This window comes from Acanthopagrus latus, chromosome 24 (genome assembly GCF_904848185.1).
Source record: "Acanthopagrus latus isolate v.2019 chromosome 24, fAcaLat1.1, whole genome shotgun sequence".
Classification (NCBI taxonomy): Eukaryota; Metazoa; Chordata; class Actinopteri; order Spariformes; family Sparidae; genus Acanthopagrus; species Acanthopagrus latus.
Window position 1 is genome coordinate 15,660,222 of NC_051062.1, and position 15,983 is coordinate 15,676,204.

The window sequence follows — 15,983 nt, forward strand, 5'->3', positions numbered from 1 at the left end:
CACACACACACACACACACACACACACACACACACACACACAGAGCTTGGGCTTTTCTTGGCAGATTTCAGCCAAATTTCTCGCAGAAACTGAACGAACAACAGAACTTAATGATCTTTAATCGCTGATCTGAGCTCAGATATAATGAAACAAAAGGTAAAACAAAAAGAGAAATATTTAGGAAGTTTATATTATTTTCAATGGATGCTTCCAGCAACAGATTTCCCAGCATTCAGTGGGCAGTCCTGGATAAATTCAAGTTTTTCCTCGCGGGGATCATTAAAGTTTGAGCTCGTCACAGTCAAACAAAGAAGAGCAGGAAGATAACGGCGGTGCCAGATCGTCCTGAGTGTGGTTCTGAACACTGAGTCTGTGTTAATGTGAGTCCAAGAACTGGCAGAACTTCCGACCGCCACCAAAATACATCAGACAAACTGAAGTGACACTTAGATTTTAGACATTAACAAGGTCAAACGTGTCAGACGAGTCATAAACTCAAAACCTGTTTAATCTGAAATCTGAATGTTAGAGTGGAAATAAAACGACAATAAGACGCTCCAGATGGAAGTCTGGGACACAGGGCAGAAGTTTTCAAACAATCCTTGGCAGCTGATTGGATGAAGCTGTGGGCCAATCAGTATTTGCCACCATACACAACATTTTTCACAGTACAATATGGAACAGCCGTTTTATGTTTTTTGAAAAGAGAATGTAAAATGCACGATTAACTCTCCAGCGCTGACAGAACTGATGCTGCAGCGGCTACGCTAACCTTCTGAGGAGCCGCCATTGTTGTCTTCAAGCTAACAGTCTTTCACTGGTTCCCTCTTGTTTCTTTATGTTTTCAATATTTCATCCATTTATAAATATTAATATTTTAATATATTGTCACTAAAACAGTCCTGAAGCTTCTGAATCACTTTTCCTTTGACTTTTTTTCTACCTACAGCAACTTTTTTAGTCGTTGTAAGTGTGTCTCAGGATCATTTTACTGCGTCAGGTAAAAACAAGTCTGGACTTGAGAGACTGAAACAGAATGAAACGTTCCAACACTCAGAACAAAACGCTGTAAGACGAGAAGAGAGAACATGGAACCAGGAGGAGAGAAACACCTGGCTGGAGGACAGCACCTGTTGACTCCGCCCACATTTGGGGGTTTCCCAAAAAACTTAGGATAACAATTTATGTTTGTGATATACATTTATATAAACTGTACCAGCCTGACCCACACCAGCCTTCTCCAGTTCATGAAAACACAACAACAACTACAACTGAAGTCAAACAAAGCAGAGGAGCTTTTTCAGTCCTGAAAGTCTCTGGAATCGTTCTGTGGGACATTTCAGGAATTTTCTGGCATTTTGATAGTTAAATAAAGTCAGATTCCACAGCAGGTACAGTGAAATCCCGGGTGGACATCACAGCAGTGTGAACGTTCAGGTGTCAGGTGAACGTCTCGTGCCAAATTAAGTGTTTCTACAGAAAGAGAGAGGAGTTAGACGTCATAAAACTCACCTTCTGCTCTTCTTCTGTGGTGTCCAGTCCAGTTCTGTATCATTTAATATCCAGGAATCCATCCGGTAAAAACAAGCAGCATCAGAACACAATTAAATCTTCTGCTCGCGTGCTCAGGTAAATAAATCCATCCTCATCGATCTGCCGCGTGCTGATGCTGGACACGGGACGGGGGGCGTGGGCGCGCACGTGCACACACACACACACACACACACACACACACACACACACACACACACACACACACTGCCTTACAAATATTAAATGAAGGTTTTTATAAATTAGGTTTGGCGTGAGAGCCTCGCAGCACCTCTGAGCGGGCGCACACACGGGTCAGGAGCAGCTGTCCGGAACAGAACAGAACTCCGCTTGAAAAACAGCAAATTTAAGAACAACAGCGAAAAATGAAGTGATATTCCTCAGGGTGGCGCGAGCCACGTTTGTTGTCTTTCTTTCCGGTCCGGTCCGGTCCGGTCCGGTCTGTTTGTCTGCGGGGTTTATCCTCCACACGGACACTGCCTCCTCCTCCTCCTCCTCCTCTTCTTCTTCTCCTCCTTCTTTTTCTTCTTCTTCTCTTTATCTCCACCGCTGTCTCACGCTACAAACCGTCAAGTTATCCACAACATTAACTGTTGCGTTTCCGCTGCTCTCCTTCAAAATAAAATCACAGCGAAACACACTCCGTTGATGCGTGTTTGATTTGATACTTCATATGAGCAAAAGTAACTAAAGTAAATAAAATAACACAATACAAACGTGTAAAGTAACTGCAGCAAAGTAAAAAGTACTGCAACATGTGGTGGATCAGAAGTATTCAGTGTGATAATTGGCCACATGTGCAATTCACACTGAAGACCAACAGGGGGCAGCAAAGCACTAGCACTGTAGGTGACGCTAGCTAGCTAGCTAGCACTGACAGTAAACCAATAACTGTGATTAAAGTCCTGATAAACAATTTGAACCATATTTGAGTCAATGTGGTTTCTAAATGTGTTCATAGTTGTTATTTAAATGACCTCCACACTGTTCTTATAGCCTCGTTAGCTGTTAACAGGAGGTTCTTCTGTGAGTTTACTTAATTAGCTCTCATGCTACGTAGCCTGCTAGCGACAGTGAGTGAGAGATGGTCCTTAGGTAACATGAGATGAGCTCTGAGCTGATCACAGAACATCAGCAGTTAATTTTCCTCTCTCTTAAAGTTGGAAAGAAAGCAGAACTGAAACTTTTTCCCAAACAAACCAAACTAATGAGAGGAAAAGATGTCCAGAGGACTTCCTGTTCAACAACTACAGCAACATCTGGACGACATCTGGCAATAAACAATTCCACTATTAGGCTCAGATTTTAACTTATGATTCAAACATTAAATCTCAGGATTCGTGTTAAAAAATGTAAAGCTAAAGTTTTAAATGGTTTTATTTTGAAAGCAGAGCAGCAGTGATGATGGGATGTTCTGGACTAATGACGCTGACTTCACACATCTGTATGACGCTCTCACACTCTCAGTTCTGTTTTATTCAGACATGATTTTAAGAATGAAACGGGAGTAAATCAACTTCTATATTAATATCATAAACTACATTTGTTTTTATTTACACACCAACATTTGAACTGAATGTTTTTCTTCTTCTACACTTCTGTCTCTCTGTCTCAAACATCTGCTTTATTTATGTTTGTATTTGTGCCAATCAACAACTAAAACATTAATAATGACAATAATACAATAAATAATACAATATGATGATAAAGTAAAACAAACTGCTCACACACAGTGTTCAGTTTGTAGCACCACAGCTCGTCCATGTGGATGCAGACGGTACTGCAACACATCACATGACTAAAACTAATTAATGCAATTATATTAAATGATGACGATGTAATAATCATAATGTGCATTTAAGTCAAAAGATGACGTCATCACTTGCGATTTAGTGACGCACATGTGACATATGTGTGTAATTATAGATACATAAAACATGTGTATGAGTGTAAATGTTACAAACTGCACGTTTACACAAACATACTGTAAATATGAAACATTCACCTGAAATGTTCTTTCAATACTTTTAATTTACTTGAGTATTCACGTGTTACTACTACTACTGCTACTTTATCCTTCCACTCCACTGCATTCATGTGATTACTTTAGTTACTAGTTACTTTACAGATTACATTTTAAATAAACACATTTTCTCATCAATCAAATAAAAACAGTGATGTGATGATCAGCTGACTCAGTTTACACGTGTAGATCTATGGATCAGTTACTTTACAGATACTTTGATACTCGACTACATTTAACATCAGAGACTTTCAGACTTTATCTATCTAATCTGAAGAGTAACTGGTAAGTGAAGCTGTCAGACAGAAGTAATGGAGTAGAATGTGTATAAAATGTAAGTACTCAGTAAATCACCATGAATTTGTTCATGTACTGTACTTGAGTAAAAGTACTTAGTTACTGTCCTGGTTACAGTCAGTGATGCATGATAATAATGTAGTGGAGTGTTGATTAATCGCCTCAGTTACACAAAGATCTGTTTCCACTGATGTAACTGAGTACATTTACTTCATGTGGTCAGTTACAGTTTTAAGGTTCTTTACTTGTGTGTCCATTTTATGTAACTTCACACTTTTACTCCATTACTTCTGTCTGTCAGCTTTAGTTACTAGTTGCTCTTCAGATTACCTTCCTGTATCTCCAGATGTGTCGATGTTTGTGAATGTAAGAAGTCTTAAATAAATGTACTCGAAGCATCAAAAGTATCCCTAAAAGTAACTGATACATATATTTATTAATATACATACACAAGTTTTTCAAACACTGTTAATTATTCAAAGGAAACAGAGTTCAGTTTCCTGCAGGACTCAGTGTGATTCTGAATGGTTCTGAATGGTTCTGAACGACTGTGACGGTCTGACCTGTGTGTGGACCAGCAGACAGTCTGTTTCCACACAGTGAAACCTGCTGATTCACTCGTCTGACAGGAAAACTAACAACAGCTGATCCAATCTCTCACTTCACATCGACCAGACAGGAAGAAAGATGAAGCTCATATGAACACGTCGTCTGCTGAGTCTGAGTCTGAGTCTGAGTCTGAGCCTGACTCTGAGTCACCTGATGCACAGAGACCTGTGGTCTCTGTGCATCAGGTGACCTTTGACCTCCAGGTTCCATCAGACTGAATGTGCCGGCTGGAAACAGGATGTGGTTTCTGTGGGTCACATATACTTAGAACTTCAGTTTCACTGACTAACCATCCAAATAACCTCTGGCACACTTTAAATGCTGATAAACACGTGTTCACCAAAGAAGCTTAAACATTTTCTGGTTTGACTTTAAGACATAAAAGCATTTTATAGATTCATGTTACACAGACACGTATCAACAGGTCACTGTAGTTGATCCCAGCAGCTGATCTGACAGTGAGAACAGTGAAGGTTTATAACTCTTCATCAGGTGTGTTGATGAACAGCAGCGCCTCAGTCTGTGGGCAGGGAGCCAAAGCTAAGCTAAGCTAAGCTAACTGCTAACGCGGAGTAAAGTACTGTATGTACAGTTCTGATCACATCAACACAACTATAATCTGTTCACAAGTATCTTCTTAGTTCTTGTATCTTGTCATCTTCAGGCTGGACTTTACATGTTGTCAAACTATTTCCTTTTTTTAATTAGCACAGAACAAAACAAACAGAACATGAGGTCTGTAAATGAAATATACACAAGTTATAAATACATGAAGAAACATTTTATTTTCTCTTCGTTTTGGGGAAATACATATTTTCCACAAATGTATGCTGCTGCAGCCTCATTGAAAAGGTAATTATTTCCATTTCAAAGATCATGTTTTCTCCAAAGCTCTCTGAAATGATTCACAGTGCAACAGTTTCACTTAAGAATGAGTATCTGTACACTTTAGTAACAACACTTTTATCAAATATCTGAATAAAAAAGCTCAGAGCTGCTCAGGTTCACTCGTGATGAAGTAAAGATGGAAGTAGCGACGGTAGTTTATGAAACCAAACCTGACTGAGTTAATCAGAGGTGATGTTGGTCTGTTCAGGGCGGCAGGAAGAGGAAAAGCTTCAGGATGTTTGAACTTCACTGGTGATTTGTTCTTGGTTTGGTTTGTGACCACAGTGTCGAGATGTTTTTTACAGCTTCACACCTCCAGCTGTGGTCTAACAGACCTGCTGCTGCTGCCAAACTTGCAACTGCAGTTTGGAATAAAAAGCTAGAAAGTTTACAAGTTTTCTGGAGGTTTTAATCTTGTTTTCAATCTCGAATGCATTTGAAAAAACTAGTGAAATGTCAGGATTGTGTGAAACTGCTGCGGTTTAACAAACAAACAAGCTTCTCATTGTGGTTGTTCACACATTTAAGGAAACTGAAGACTGAAGACTTCTTCAGAAACCCCACAGCTCAGAGCTGTGATGGAGATAAAACTGTTGAGCCGTTGAGTCTAAAACAAAGCACAACACATCGGTAATATTTTAGACATAAAACATTTGGGATTTAATATTTCACTGTGGAGAAAACATGAAGGTGTGACAAAGTTATTTTAAAGGTTAAATCTCGTTTGCAGAGGTTCATCCGCCCACATTCTGATCAGCAGACTGTTTCCTAACAACGTCCTCCCACAATGAAGCTCAACGGGTAAAAACTCATCCTACAAACGCTCACTGCTATAGAGGCTAATGGACTGAAGCTAACAGATAGATGCTAATAAATAGAAGTGAATGAAGAGATGCTAATGGACTGAAGCTAACAGATAGATGCTAATAAATAGAAGTGAATGAACAGATGCTAATGGACTGAAGCTAACGTTGTGCCACATTACTGAGTGCAGGACGTGTGAAGTGAATCGATCTGCAGACGACTCTGACGTGTATATTGATGTTTTGATATTATTTTAAAGATTTTAAATATCTTGTTGTCTAAATTCTGAGACCTTTCGGACGTTTACGTGTTCTGTGACGTCCAGGAATCTCCCCTGCAGAACTTCTCTTCATTTGAAAGAGATCACTGGAAAGGAAGTGAGATGCACATCAGTTAAGAGGGAACTTTCGTCTTTACACTAAAATAATCTTTTCACAGATTTCCACCAAACTTCAACAGAAGTTGGGTCTCAGCCCAGAACAGGTCCTGATGACTTTTGGTGCAGATCCAGAAAAAAGGGATGGATCGAAAAATCTTTGGATCAGTTTTTGACATTTTCGTACATTATTTCAGGAAATAACTTGTGGCTCTGATTTAAACATGTATTTGATATTAGATTTAATCAAAGGGAACTATTAGAACCAAGCAGAGCTTTTCACTGCACTGAGACCTCCTAGTTTGGATGTTTAGTTTTATTATTCGTTTCTTTGTGAAATGAGGCTCGAGCCCGCAGGCTGAATGTTACTCAACCAGTTCACAAGTTGAGTCGGATGAACTTAAACACTGCTGAGTCATCAAAACACTCATGAGATGACTGAAATTTGCCAACTCAGGTCTAGAAGGTCCAAAGTTGCACAATAAACAGGAAGTATTTCACAGGAATTGTGATTAATTTTAAACTGACGGCAGTTCTGAGGTTAATTTTGGAAAGAGAACAATTCTTCAGAAACAGATGAGAGAAGTTCAGGATGGTTCATGCAAACAGAGTTTCTTGACAGACTGAATAACTGATCAGCGGTGGAGCTGCTGCTGTGATGAAGCTCTGACAACAAAACAGGAACTTCACTGTGAGCTTCAACCCACCACATGACAAGAGGCCTCGCTGGTGAATAAACATTTGATGCTGCTCAAACTCAGGTCAAACCACAAGACCTGTGTCTACAAAAGTCAGACTGGGCCAACAGAAGCTTTGAGGTTTTGGTTTGTCTCTCATACATATAAATAATCATTCAGTTCATTTACAGCCAATGTCTGAAACCCCAAACAGATGGTGTTCTGATGGGGTTCCTCAAAGATGAGAAGCGTTAACCACCCGGAGGGAGAAAGTTCTGACGACAGTGGCAGCTCGGCTCAGGTCACAGTCAGACATAACCAGTCCTCTGACTGGTTCGTCTGTAGTGTTTTCTTGAGGTAGTCAAGTCAAAGATACAGTGAATGCTACAGGTATCTGGGCTGCTGTCCAGGTGTCTCAGGTGTCTCAGGTGTCAGTGCCGAGGCAGCGTCGCTTGAGGCAGCTGAGCTTTGTAGTAAATACACTCTGAAGGAGGCGCAGCAGGCGGGCCGGCTCGATCCAGCTGGATCTCCTCGTACTGAAACACAACAGGAGGACCGAGTACAGTAAAGTGCATGTGGAGCGCTGGTGAAGATACTGAGAGCAGCTGGAGGGAAGTCAGCAGCAGAATAACAGCAGCAGCACTAGTTGTTGTATCTCAGTTAGCAGCAGCACTTGTTGTATCACAGTTAGCAGCACTTGTTGTGTCTCAGTTAGCAGCAGCACTTGTTGTATCACAGTTAGCAGCACTTGTTGTATCTCAGTTAGCAGCAGCACTTGTTGTATCTCAGTTAGCAGCACTTGTTGTATCTCAGTTAGCAGCAGCACTTGTTGTATCACAGTTAGCAGCACTTGTTGTATCTCAGTTAGCAGCAGCACTTGTTGTATCACAGTTAGCAGCACTTGTTGTATCTCAGTTAGCAGCAGCACTTGTTGTTGTATCTCAGTTAGCAGCAGCACTTGTTGTATCACAGTTAGCAGCACTTGTTGTATCACAGTTAGCAGCAGCACTTGTTGTTGTATCACAGTTAGCAGCAGCACTTGTTGTATCACAGTTAGCAGCACTTGTTGTATCTCAGTTAGCAGCACTTGTTGTTGTATCACAGTTAGCAGCAGCACTTGTTGTATCACAGTTAGCAGCACTTGTTGTATCTCAGTTAGCAGCACTTGTTGTATCACAGTTAGCAGCACTTGTTGTATCTCAGTTAGCAGCACTTGTTGTTGTATCACAGTTAGCAGCACTTGTTGTATCACAGTTAGCAGCACTTGTTGTTGTATCACAGTTAGCAGCAGCACTTGTTGTATCACAGTTAGCAGCACTTGTTGTTGTATCACAGTTAGCAGCACTTGTTTTATCACAGTTAGCAGCAGCACTTGTTGTATCACAGTTAGCAGCAGCACTTGTTGTATCTCAGTTAGCAGCACTTGTTGTATCACAGTTAGCAGCACTTGTTGTTGTATCACAGTTAGCAGCACTTGTTTTATCACAGTTAGCAGCAGCACTTGTTGTATCACAGTTAGCAGCAGCACTTGTTGTATCTCAGTTAGCAGCACTTGTTGTATCTCAGTTAGCAGCACTTGTTGTATCTCAGTTAGCAGCAGCACTTGTTGTATCTCAGTTAGCAGCACTTGTTGTATCTCAGTTAGCAGCACTTGTTGTATCACAGTTAGCAGCACTTGTTGTATCACAGTAGCCGTCGTGTCTCAGTCGGTAGCAGTGGTGTGTTTACCTGCGGCGTCTCCACCGTCTCCAGGTTCTCACAGTTGAAGCCATCAGATTCTTTCAGCTGGTTGTTGCAGTTCTGACTCTTCGAACACAGAGACTTAGACACCAAACCTGCAGGGAGAGCGTCAGGTGAGTCACTTCACCTGTCAACCAACATGACGTCACACTGGACTAACGTCAGGTGTTCATGTGAAGGATAACTTTCATCACATGCATCACTTACTTTAGATATTTAACACAACTTTTACATCAACACAGTTTGTTTCTTATGTTAAATGCAATAACGTACCTGGACTGTCAGGAGACTGAGCTTCCTGTCCCCAGTAAATCTACAAACTTAACTTATATTATGTATTTAATGTAATTTCATGAAAACAAACAGCTTGTTTTTCAAAAGAAACACAAGTTAACATGTCTTTAACTTTGTTTTTCACATGAAACATGATTTGAGTCACATACTGAAATTCAAATGACTTTCTTGTAAACAAGCTGTTAGTGATTTGTGTTGAACAAAACTGAGGTAACATATTTAATGTAGATCATGTATTTAATGTAACTTTTGGGTAAACAAACATGGTTACTAACACAACTTATGTCAGGTTGGAACTTCTTTCTAACTGTTATTTAATGTAACTGTAACCTAACGTGGTTTGTTTCTCATGTGAAATACGTTCTCTGTCTAACAGAACTATGGTACTTATTTGCTGTCGCAGCGGTTCAGTCCTTTAGCTTTGAGGACTCTTTGAAGTTGTTTTTATGGTTTTAGAAAAGTTGCAGATCTTTCTTTTTCCTCCTGAATCATTGGCTGGTTTACTGTTGTGACACATGATTTGGTTTTTGATTTCTAATTATGATAATAATTACAAGGCAGTTGACTTCTGAACAAGCAGCACAACAACACGATGCCACTGAGCTGCTGGACACGTGCAGAAGCTCCTGGTGTTTATAGTGCAGAGCCACAAAGTCTTCAGGGGTGAAACGTGAAGAACGACTCACCTGTAACCACTAAGAGGAGGACGAGGTTCAGACCCAGCGAGCTGCAGGTGATGAGGTCACTCTGCCAGATACTGCTGACGGGCGCTTGGTAGTTTGCCTCTGACTGGTTGGAAACGTCTGATGAAAGAGCTGAAATGTCACTTTTAGCTTCAGACGTGTTTGCACAACTCTTTGACTGAAGCCTTGAAGTTGGCACGATCGTCAGACTGTTTCAGGGAAGTTATGACAGGAAGTATTACAGTGTGGAGTCAGATGCTGAATGATGAAGCAAAACTTGCCAAAGAATCTGCGACCAACAGCGTGATGCTGCAGCATGTGCAGAGTGCTTATCATCGCCTTTTTGAAAACAGGCGTCCACTGTTAGCTTCACACACGTCTGTCCAGGTCGACTGGACTGGAGATTCTTCCCTCCAGTAACATCTTAATCAATTACACTTCAAAGTTCACATGAGAGACCTGAGCTCTGACAGGAACACTTCAGTTCACACAGCGAAGACGTGCTCCACCTTCTGAACGCCTCAGAGAGTTTAAATATTAATATCAACAGAAAGCAGATCCACGACCAGAGTCCAGTGTCCCATCCACTGAAGAAGCAGGACAGTATTAAATACAGCATGTGAGTAAATGTACTCAGCTGCCTTCAACACTGATGAGGGGTGGTAGCAATGATTTCTAGTTTTGCTCAGAATCACTCTTATTGCTGATTAAGTTGACACATACGAAGAATTTGTGTTGGTCTGTTGGTGCAAAACAACAAACTGCAAAGAGTTAAAAGACAAAATAAAACTATAAGAATGAAAGAGTGTGAACAATTTTAAAGTTAATGAAGATTTATTTGGTAATTGTATTTTAAATGACAGATAAAGTTACTATACATATATAATAAGAATTAAATCAAGTCTCATCTGCTTCAGTTGTTTAGCAGAATTTAACTGTGAAGCCGCAGAAGTGAAACTATAGGAGAGGATTTCATCGTTACAACAGCAGCTGATAGAAAACATGGTTCTCACCTGAGACGATGCTGAACGTGTCGATGAAAATAACGTTGTCGCTGTTCCTCCTGGCGCAGGAATACAGCCTGCAGTCTTCTGCTGTGATGTTTCTGATCACAAGTCTTCTTCCCTCGATGGCTTCATATTTGGTTTTGGATGGATGAACATAGTACATGTTATCACTGGGATCATCCCTCATCGTTTCAACAATGAGAGCTCTGAACCGGCTGCGTATCTCCAGGTACCAGTAGATCTTCTGCGTGTCATTAATGGAGCAGTTTAAGGTTCTGCTTTGACCCAGCAGCACCTTCACCTCGATCACGTTCTCGGCATGAACGTGACCCAGAAGCACCGGGAGGATGATCCAAAGCAGATCCATGATCAGCTACGACCAGAGCCGACTGTCTGAAACCTCACGCCGCTCTGATTTTGAGCTGCTTCTTCCTTCACAAGAAAAAAAAAAGTCTTCCCTTCCTGTTTCATGAGGTAATAATGTTATTGTACAAACTTTAAACCACAAGCACCCAGTCTGAGTCAGACGCTCATCAACAGGAAGTGAGAAGTGTTCGCCCTGTCTGCAGCAGGAAGCTGTGGGATGGACTGATTCTAAGACAGATTTTAAGGCGTTTTGAGGTCTGACTGTTGGAGGTTTAATTCACCTGAAGACACTGAAGAAACAGACGGTAACACCTTTGTTAACCACACCTTCTGACCCAGAACCTCAAACTCCCAGACAGTCCTCAGGTTCAGTTATCTGTTTATTATGTAACTGTGGACATAAATCATCTGTGAACATTTCATCATGTTGATCATTTACAGTTAATACTACAGATGACCTACACATGAGTAACAGTCTCGGTCCTGCAACCATCAGGTTTCAACACAGAGCATCACAATCAGAGGTCAAACTTCAGTTTCTCTTCTCGGCGGCGTGGAGGACGGCGGCGGCACTCTCCTTCGCTTCCTGCAGCAACGCCGACGCTCTCTTCTGAGTCTGCGGCACAAAAGGACAACAGGAACACAAACTGATGACTATCAAGTACACACGTCTGTGCAGCAAGTACACAAGTCTGTGCAGCAAGTACACAAGTCTGTGCAGCAAGTACACAAGTCTGTGCAGCAAGTACACAAGTCTGTGCAGCAAGTACACAAGTCTGTGCAGCAAGTACACACGTCTGTGCAGCAAGTACACACGTCTGTGCAGCAAGTACACAAGTCTGTGCAGCAAGTACACAAGTCTGTGCAGCAAGTACACACGTCTGTGCAGCGCTGCACGTAAAGACATCGTGTATAATTCATCACCCAGACGTACAGTACTCCAGTAAAAGTATCTGATGATATAACTAGTGAATGAAATCTGTGCGCATGCTGGATGTGGAGAAGCTAAACTGCAAGTCTGGCTTTAAAAGTTGTAGAGATTTGGAACATATAACTCTGTTGATACACTCAGACTGTTTAAACAGCAGCTGAGGAAAAATATCAGGAAAATGATAAATGATATATTTACGTTTGTCTGATTGTTGAAAAAAGAGTTTCTAAAGTTAAAAGCACTTCAAGTTACTCGTGACTCAAGCTGTCAGACAGAAAAGGTGAAGAAAAGAAGCTCAAAGCTTAAATACATCACGTGAGTAAATGTTGCTCAGTTACTCTCCATCACTGCTGAACGAGTACACGTGATTTAAGAAGCACTCACAGCCGTCCTGAAGGTTTCGTCTGTGATGTCTTTGAGGTTGATGGTGACGTTGTAATACGCGCCGAACACGGCCGCCTCCAACGCCTTCGCTGCCACCTGAACACACACACACACACACACACACACACACACACACACACAGACACACACACAGACACACACACAGACACACACACACACACAGACACACACACACACACAGACACACACACACACACACACACAGGTGCTACAGGTTATGTCGAGGTTTCCTGCTGGCTGACCCGACCCGGTCTGTTCTGTGGCAGGAGATCCAAACTCCCACAGAAATAAAAACAGTGAATGTGTTGGCGTCACCTGAGCGTCGGACTTGCAGGCGATGTTTCCGTAGACGACCATTTCTTTAAGAACCGGCCAGAGGACGCTGACCCGCTCGGCCAGCGCCAGCGGGACGCCCACTGCTCGCTGCAGACCCTCCTGCATCGCAGCCGCTCGCCTGGCACACAAACATCAGCGTTAGAGGACAGAATGATTCTCTGTCACTTCTCACTGGATGGATGAGCTCATGTCTGCTGAGGACAGCAGTCAGCGACGTGTAACGTTTGGAGCCTCCTGCTGGACACTGAGCGTCATCGAGATGCTTTGTGGATTTTTACAAAATCACCTTTTTATTTCTTCAGCTGTGTTTTTGGGCATTTTCAGCGCCGCCTGCAACAGAAAGAGACAAACACAGAACCTTAGAGGGAGGATGACAGGTAAAGTGTGAGGCGTCGGTGTTCGGAGCGTGCTGCTCACCATGTAGCTGTTAAAGGCAGACGAGTCGGCGTCCACCATCAGCAGCAGCTCGTTCATGGCCTGATGAAACGGAGGAATCAGCCTCCTCATCACACCGTCCAGGTTCTCAAACTGCCTCTTCCCGTAAGTCATCTGACCCACCATGGCGCCCAGCGCTGCCCCCTGCAGCACAGAGAGGTCGTCACTCAGATGTCTGGAGGTGTTTGACTTCCTGTCACACAGACCTGTTTGTTCGTACCAGAGCGGCGATGGCGGCAGAAACCGATCCTCCACCAGGAGCCGCCGTCCGAGCGCCGACACTGTGGACGAACTGCTGCAGAGACAGAGACACCAGCCGGCTGTCCTGCTGTGGCCTCACCATGTACCTGACAAACAGCCGTGCACTTAATACCTCAGAACGGTACTCGAGTATATTACAAACCAACCAACTGTGAACTCACTCGATGATTCTCTCCTTCGGGTCGAATGCACCGAGAGAGTCGAGGCCGAGTTTACTGATCACCTGTCGACACACAAACAGACACGTCAGGTGTTTGTAGCGTCACTGTGATGTAACTTCCTGCTTCATGTCGTCCGATCGCTGACCAGCCGGACTTTGTGCTCCTCTTCCACGATGAAGAGTCCGTCTCTGTTGATGTAGAAGTCAGCGGAGTCCAGCAGAGCCCTGAGAGGAATCAGACCGACGATCTGAGAGCCGACCACCGGCAGCTTCAGGTCCTGAACACAACACGCTGCCAGTAATCAGAACGAGCAAATATCACAAATACAGATTCTGCAGCTGCAGCTAAAACCTTATCAAAGTGACGTGTATGAGACTCGACCTCTCACCTCGGCGTTGCGGCAGATCTCCTCGTACACGGTGTGGAGGGGCGTCAGCTCGTAGTCCAGGATGTTGGTGGACACCTGAGCCAGGTTGGCCTCATCCAGGTACCAGCCCATCCCCTGCACCTTCTTCAGCAGCCCGGGCTGCAGCACACAACACAAAGGTCATGTGATGAGAACAAAGATAAAAACAGACTGTAGACATGATGAACTCAGACTCCCAGCATGCACCTGGTCTTTCCCCCGGCCCTGCTCCCGGATGTCCAGAGCGATGCGATGAGCCTGCTCCTTGGTGCTGATCAGGTTCACGTTGTAGGCGATGAGGAACTTGCGAGCGCCGGTTACCGTGGCGCCCCATGACGGTACGAACTCGGCTGGACCGAAGTCCGGGGCCCAATCATCACGCTGCAACTGCAGGAGAGAGAACAAACACAAGAATCAGAGAAAAACTCAAACATTTTAAAGTTTGATATGTTTTCTACGTGTCTCACCTTCTCAGGTAAAGCTTCGTACTCTCCGGCTCGCACAGATGGAAGATTTCTTCTCGTTTCTTTTCGTGCTGCTTCTCCGTAAAGATACACTGTGGAGGAAATAAAGAGCCGAGCTGCTAACGTGGCTCTGCAGATGCTAACATCTGTCATGCTGCATGTTGTTGGTGATGACGTCAGGAGGTTCTTATTGTCTCAATCAATGTTTCAACACATCTCAAAAGTTATAAAACTGTACAAGTTTTCATTAAAGTCTATTTATAGTTTTGATTATAAATGTGTTATATCTATATATCTATCTATATATATATATATATATATATATATATATATATAGATATATATATATATATATATATATATATATATATTATATTTTATATATATTTGCATCTCACCAGGAACGTGCAGCATTTCTGCAAGTTTCTGTCCAAACACGTTGGCGCAGTTGACGCAGTCGTCCATGGAGACGTTCTGGACGGGGATGAAGGGACAGACGTCCATCGCTCCGGTCCGAGGATGCTCACCTGAACAGGTAACACACACGTCAGGTGTTAACTCCTGTACAACACACTGTGGTGCGTCGCTGCAGGACGCTGCTGACCTGAGTGTTTGCTCATGTCGATGAGGCTGAAGGCCTGCCGGGCGGCGTTCAGCGCTCCCTCCACCACGGCCTCCGGAGGGCCCACGAAGGTGTAGACGGTCCGGTTGGTGGAGGCTCCGGGGTCGACGTCCAGCAGGCTGCAGCCGGCGCTGCCTGAGATGGCGGCTGCGATGGCATCGATCACCTGACACAGGAGCATCATCATCTCACACATCATGTCTCCTGTTTGTTCATTTGACATTTTTCAACACATACAGAGTTTTGTTTGCCATGTAAATGTCACTCTGCAGCTACTTCACTAACTTCAGTACTGTACTTTAAAGTAGTTCCAGTATTTGGGTCGTATTTCAACATATTTCACTGTCTCAGTGATGAAACAGGTACAAAGTTTTGGAATTGGAAACCATAATGCAAAGTCTATAAAACAGCAGAGTGTCAACACCTTCAGCAGAAGCAACATGCAGCGATCGATTCAGGAATATAAACGTTAATATTAAATAACCGACCTCTTTGTTTCGACCCTCAGAGAAGTTGGGGACACACTCCACCAGCTGAGCCATGTTGTCTGCAGACTGGATGCAGCGTTCAGCTCAGACCGCCGCAGCGCGACTCGGCCTGGTCAATCATTAACAGCTCAGGTCTGCAGCCGCTCTGTAAGTAGGTCG

General features: G+C 43.1%; 3 protein-coding genes across 4 annotated transcripts in view; all 3 read right to left on the reverse strand.

Moving 5' to 3' along the window:
• Window positions 1–2,112, reverse strand: part of LOC119015530 (BCL-6 corepressor-like) — a 33,364-nt gene extending 31,252 nt beyond the window's left edge. Inside the window, exon 1 of the mRNA XM_037091599.1 lies at window positions 1,513–2,112. The gene's annotated coding sequence lies outside the window, so the exon portion shown is untranslated. The remainder of the gene's footprint in view (window positions 1–1,512) is intronic.
• A 3,643-nt stretch (window positions 2,113–5,755) lies between these two features.
• Window positions 5,756–11,556, reverse strand: LOC119015448. 2 transcript variants are annotated; one of them, XM_037091429.1, is made up of 4 exons: window positions 10,956–11,556; window positions 9,946–10,062; window positions 8,954–9,060; window positions 5,756–7,761 (listed from the first exon to the last, which is right to left on the reverse strand). In XM_037091429.1, the coding sequence occupies exons 1-4, from the start codon at window positions 11,314–11,316 to the stop codon at window positions 7,657–7,659; spliced, it is 690 nt and encodes a 229-aa protein (XP_036947324.1). In that variant the 5' UTR covers window positions 11,317–11,556; the 3' UTR covers window positions 5,756–7,656. The 2 variants fall into 2 exon arrangements, with proteins under 2 accessions (XP_036947324.1, XP_036947323.1); XM_037091428.1 differs by having other exon boundaries at window positions 9,946–10,074.
• A 121-nt stretch (window positions 11,557–11,677) lies between these two features.
• ftcd (formimidoyltransferase cyclodeaminase) overlaps window positions 11,678–15,983 on the reverse strand; it is a 5,103-nt gene continuing 797 nt past the window's right edge. Inside the window, exons 2-15 of the mRNA XM_037091427.1 lie at window positions 15,825–15,983; window positions 15,319–15,502; window positions 15,113–15,241; window positions 14,718–14,806; window positions 14,458–14,637; window positions 14,233–14,370; window positions 13,990–14,121; window positions 13,845–13,906; window positions 13,643–13,769; window positions 13,405–13,566; window positions 13,274–13,317; window positions 12,967–13,105; window positions 12,631–12,726; window positions 11,678–11,931 (exon numbers count right to left, since the gene is read on the reverse strand). Of these exons, the coding sequence (XP_036947322.1) occupies window positions 11,848–11,931; window positions 12,631–12,726; window positions 12,967–13,105; window positions 13,274–13,317; window positions 13,405–13,566; window positions 13,643–13,769; window positions 13,845–13,906; window positions 13,990–14,121; window positions 14,233–14,370; window positions 14,458–14,637; window positions 14,718–14,806; window positions 15,113–15,241; window positions 15,319–15,502; window positions 15,825–15,878 (1,620 nt within the window). The 5' untranslated portion in view covers window positions 15,879–15,983 and the 3' untranslated portion in view covers window positions 11,678–11,847. The remainder of the gene's footprint in view (window positions 11,932–12,630; window positions 12,727–12,966; window positions 13,106–13,273; window positions 13,318–13,404; window positions 13,567–13,642; window positions 13,770–13,844; window positions 13,907–13,989; window positions 14,122–14,232; window positions 14,371–14,457; window positions 14,638–14,717; window positions 14,807–15,112; window positions 15,242–15,318; window positions 15,503–15,824) is intronic.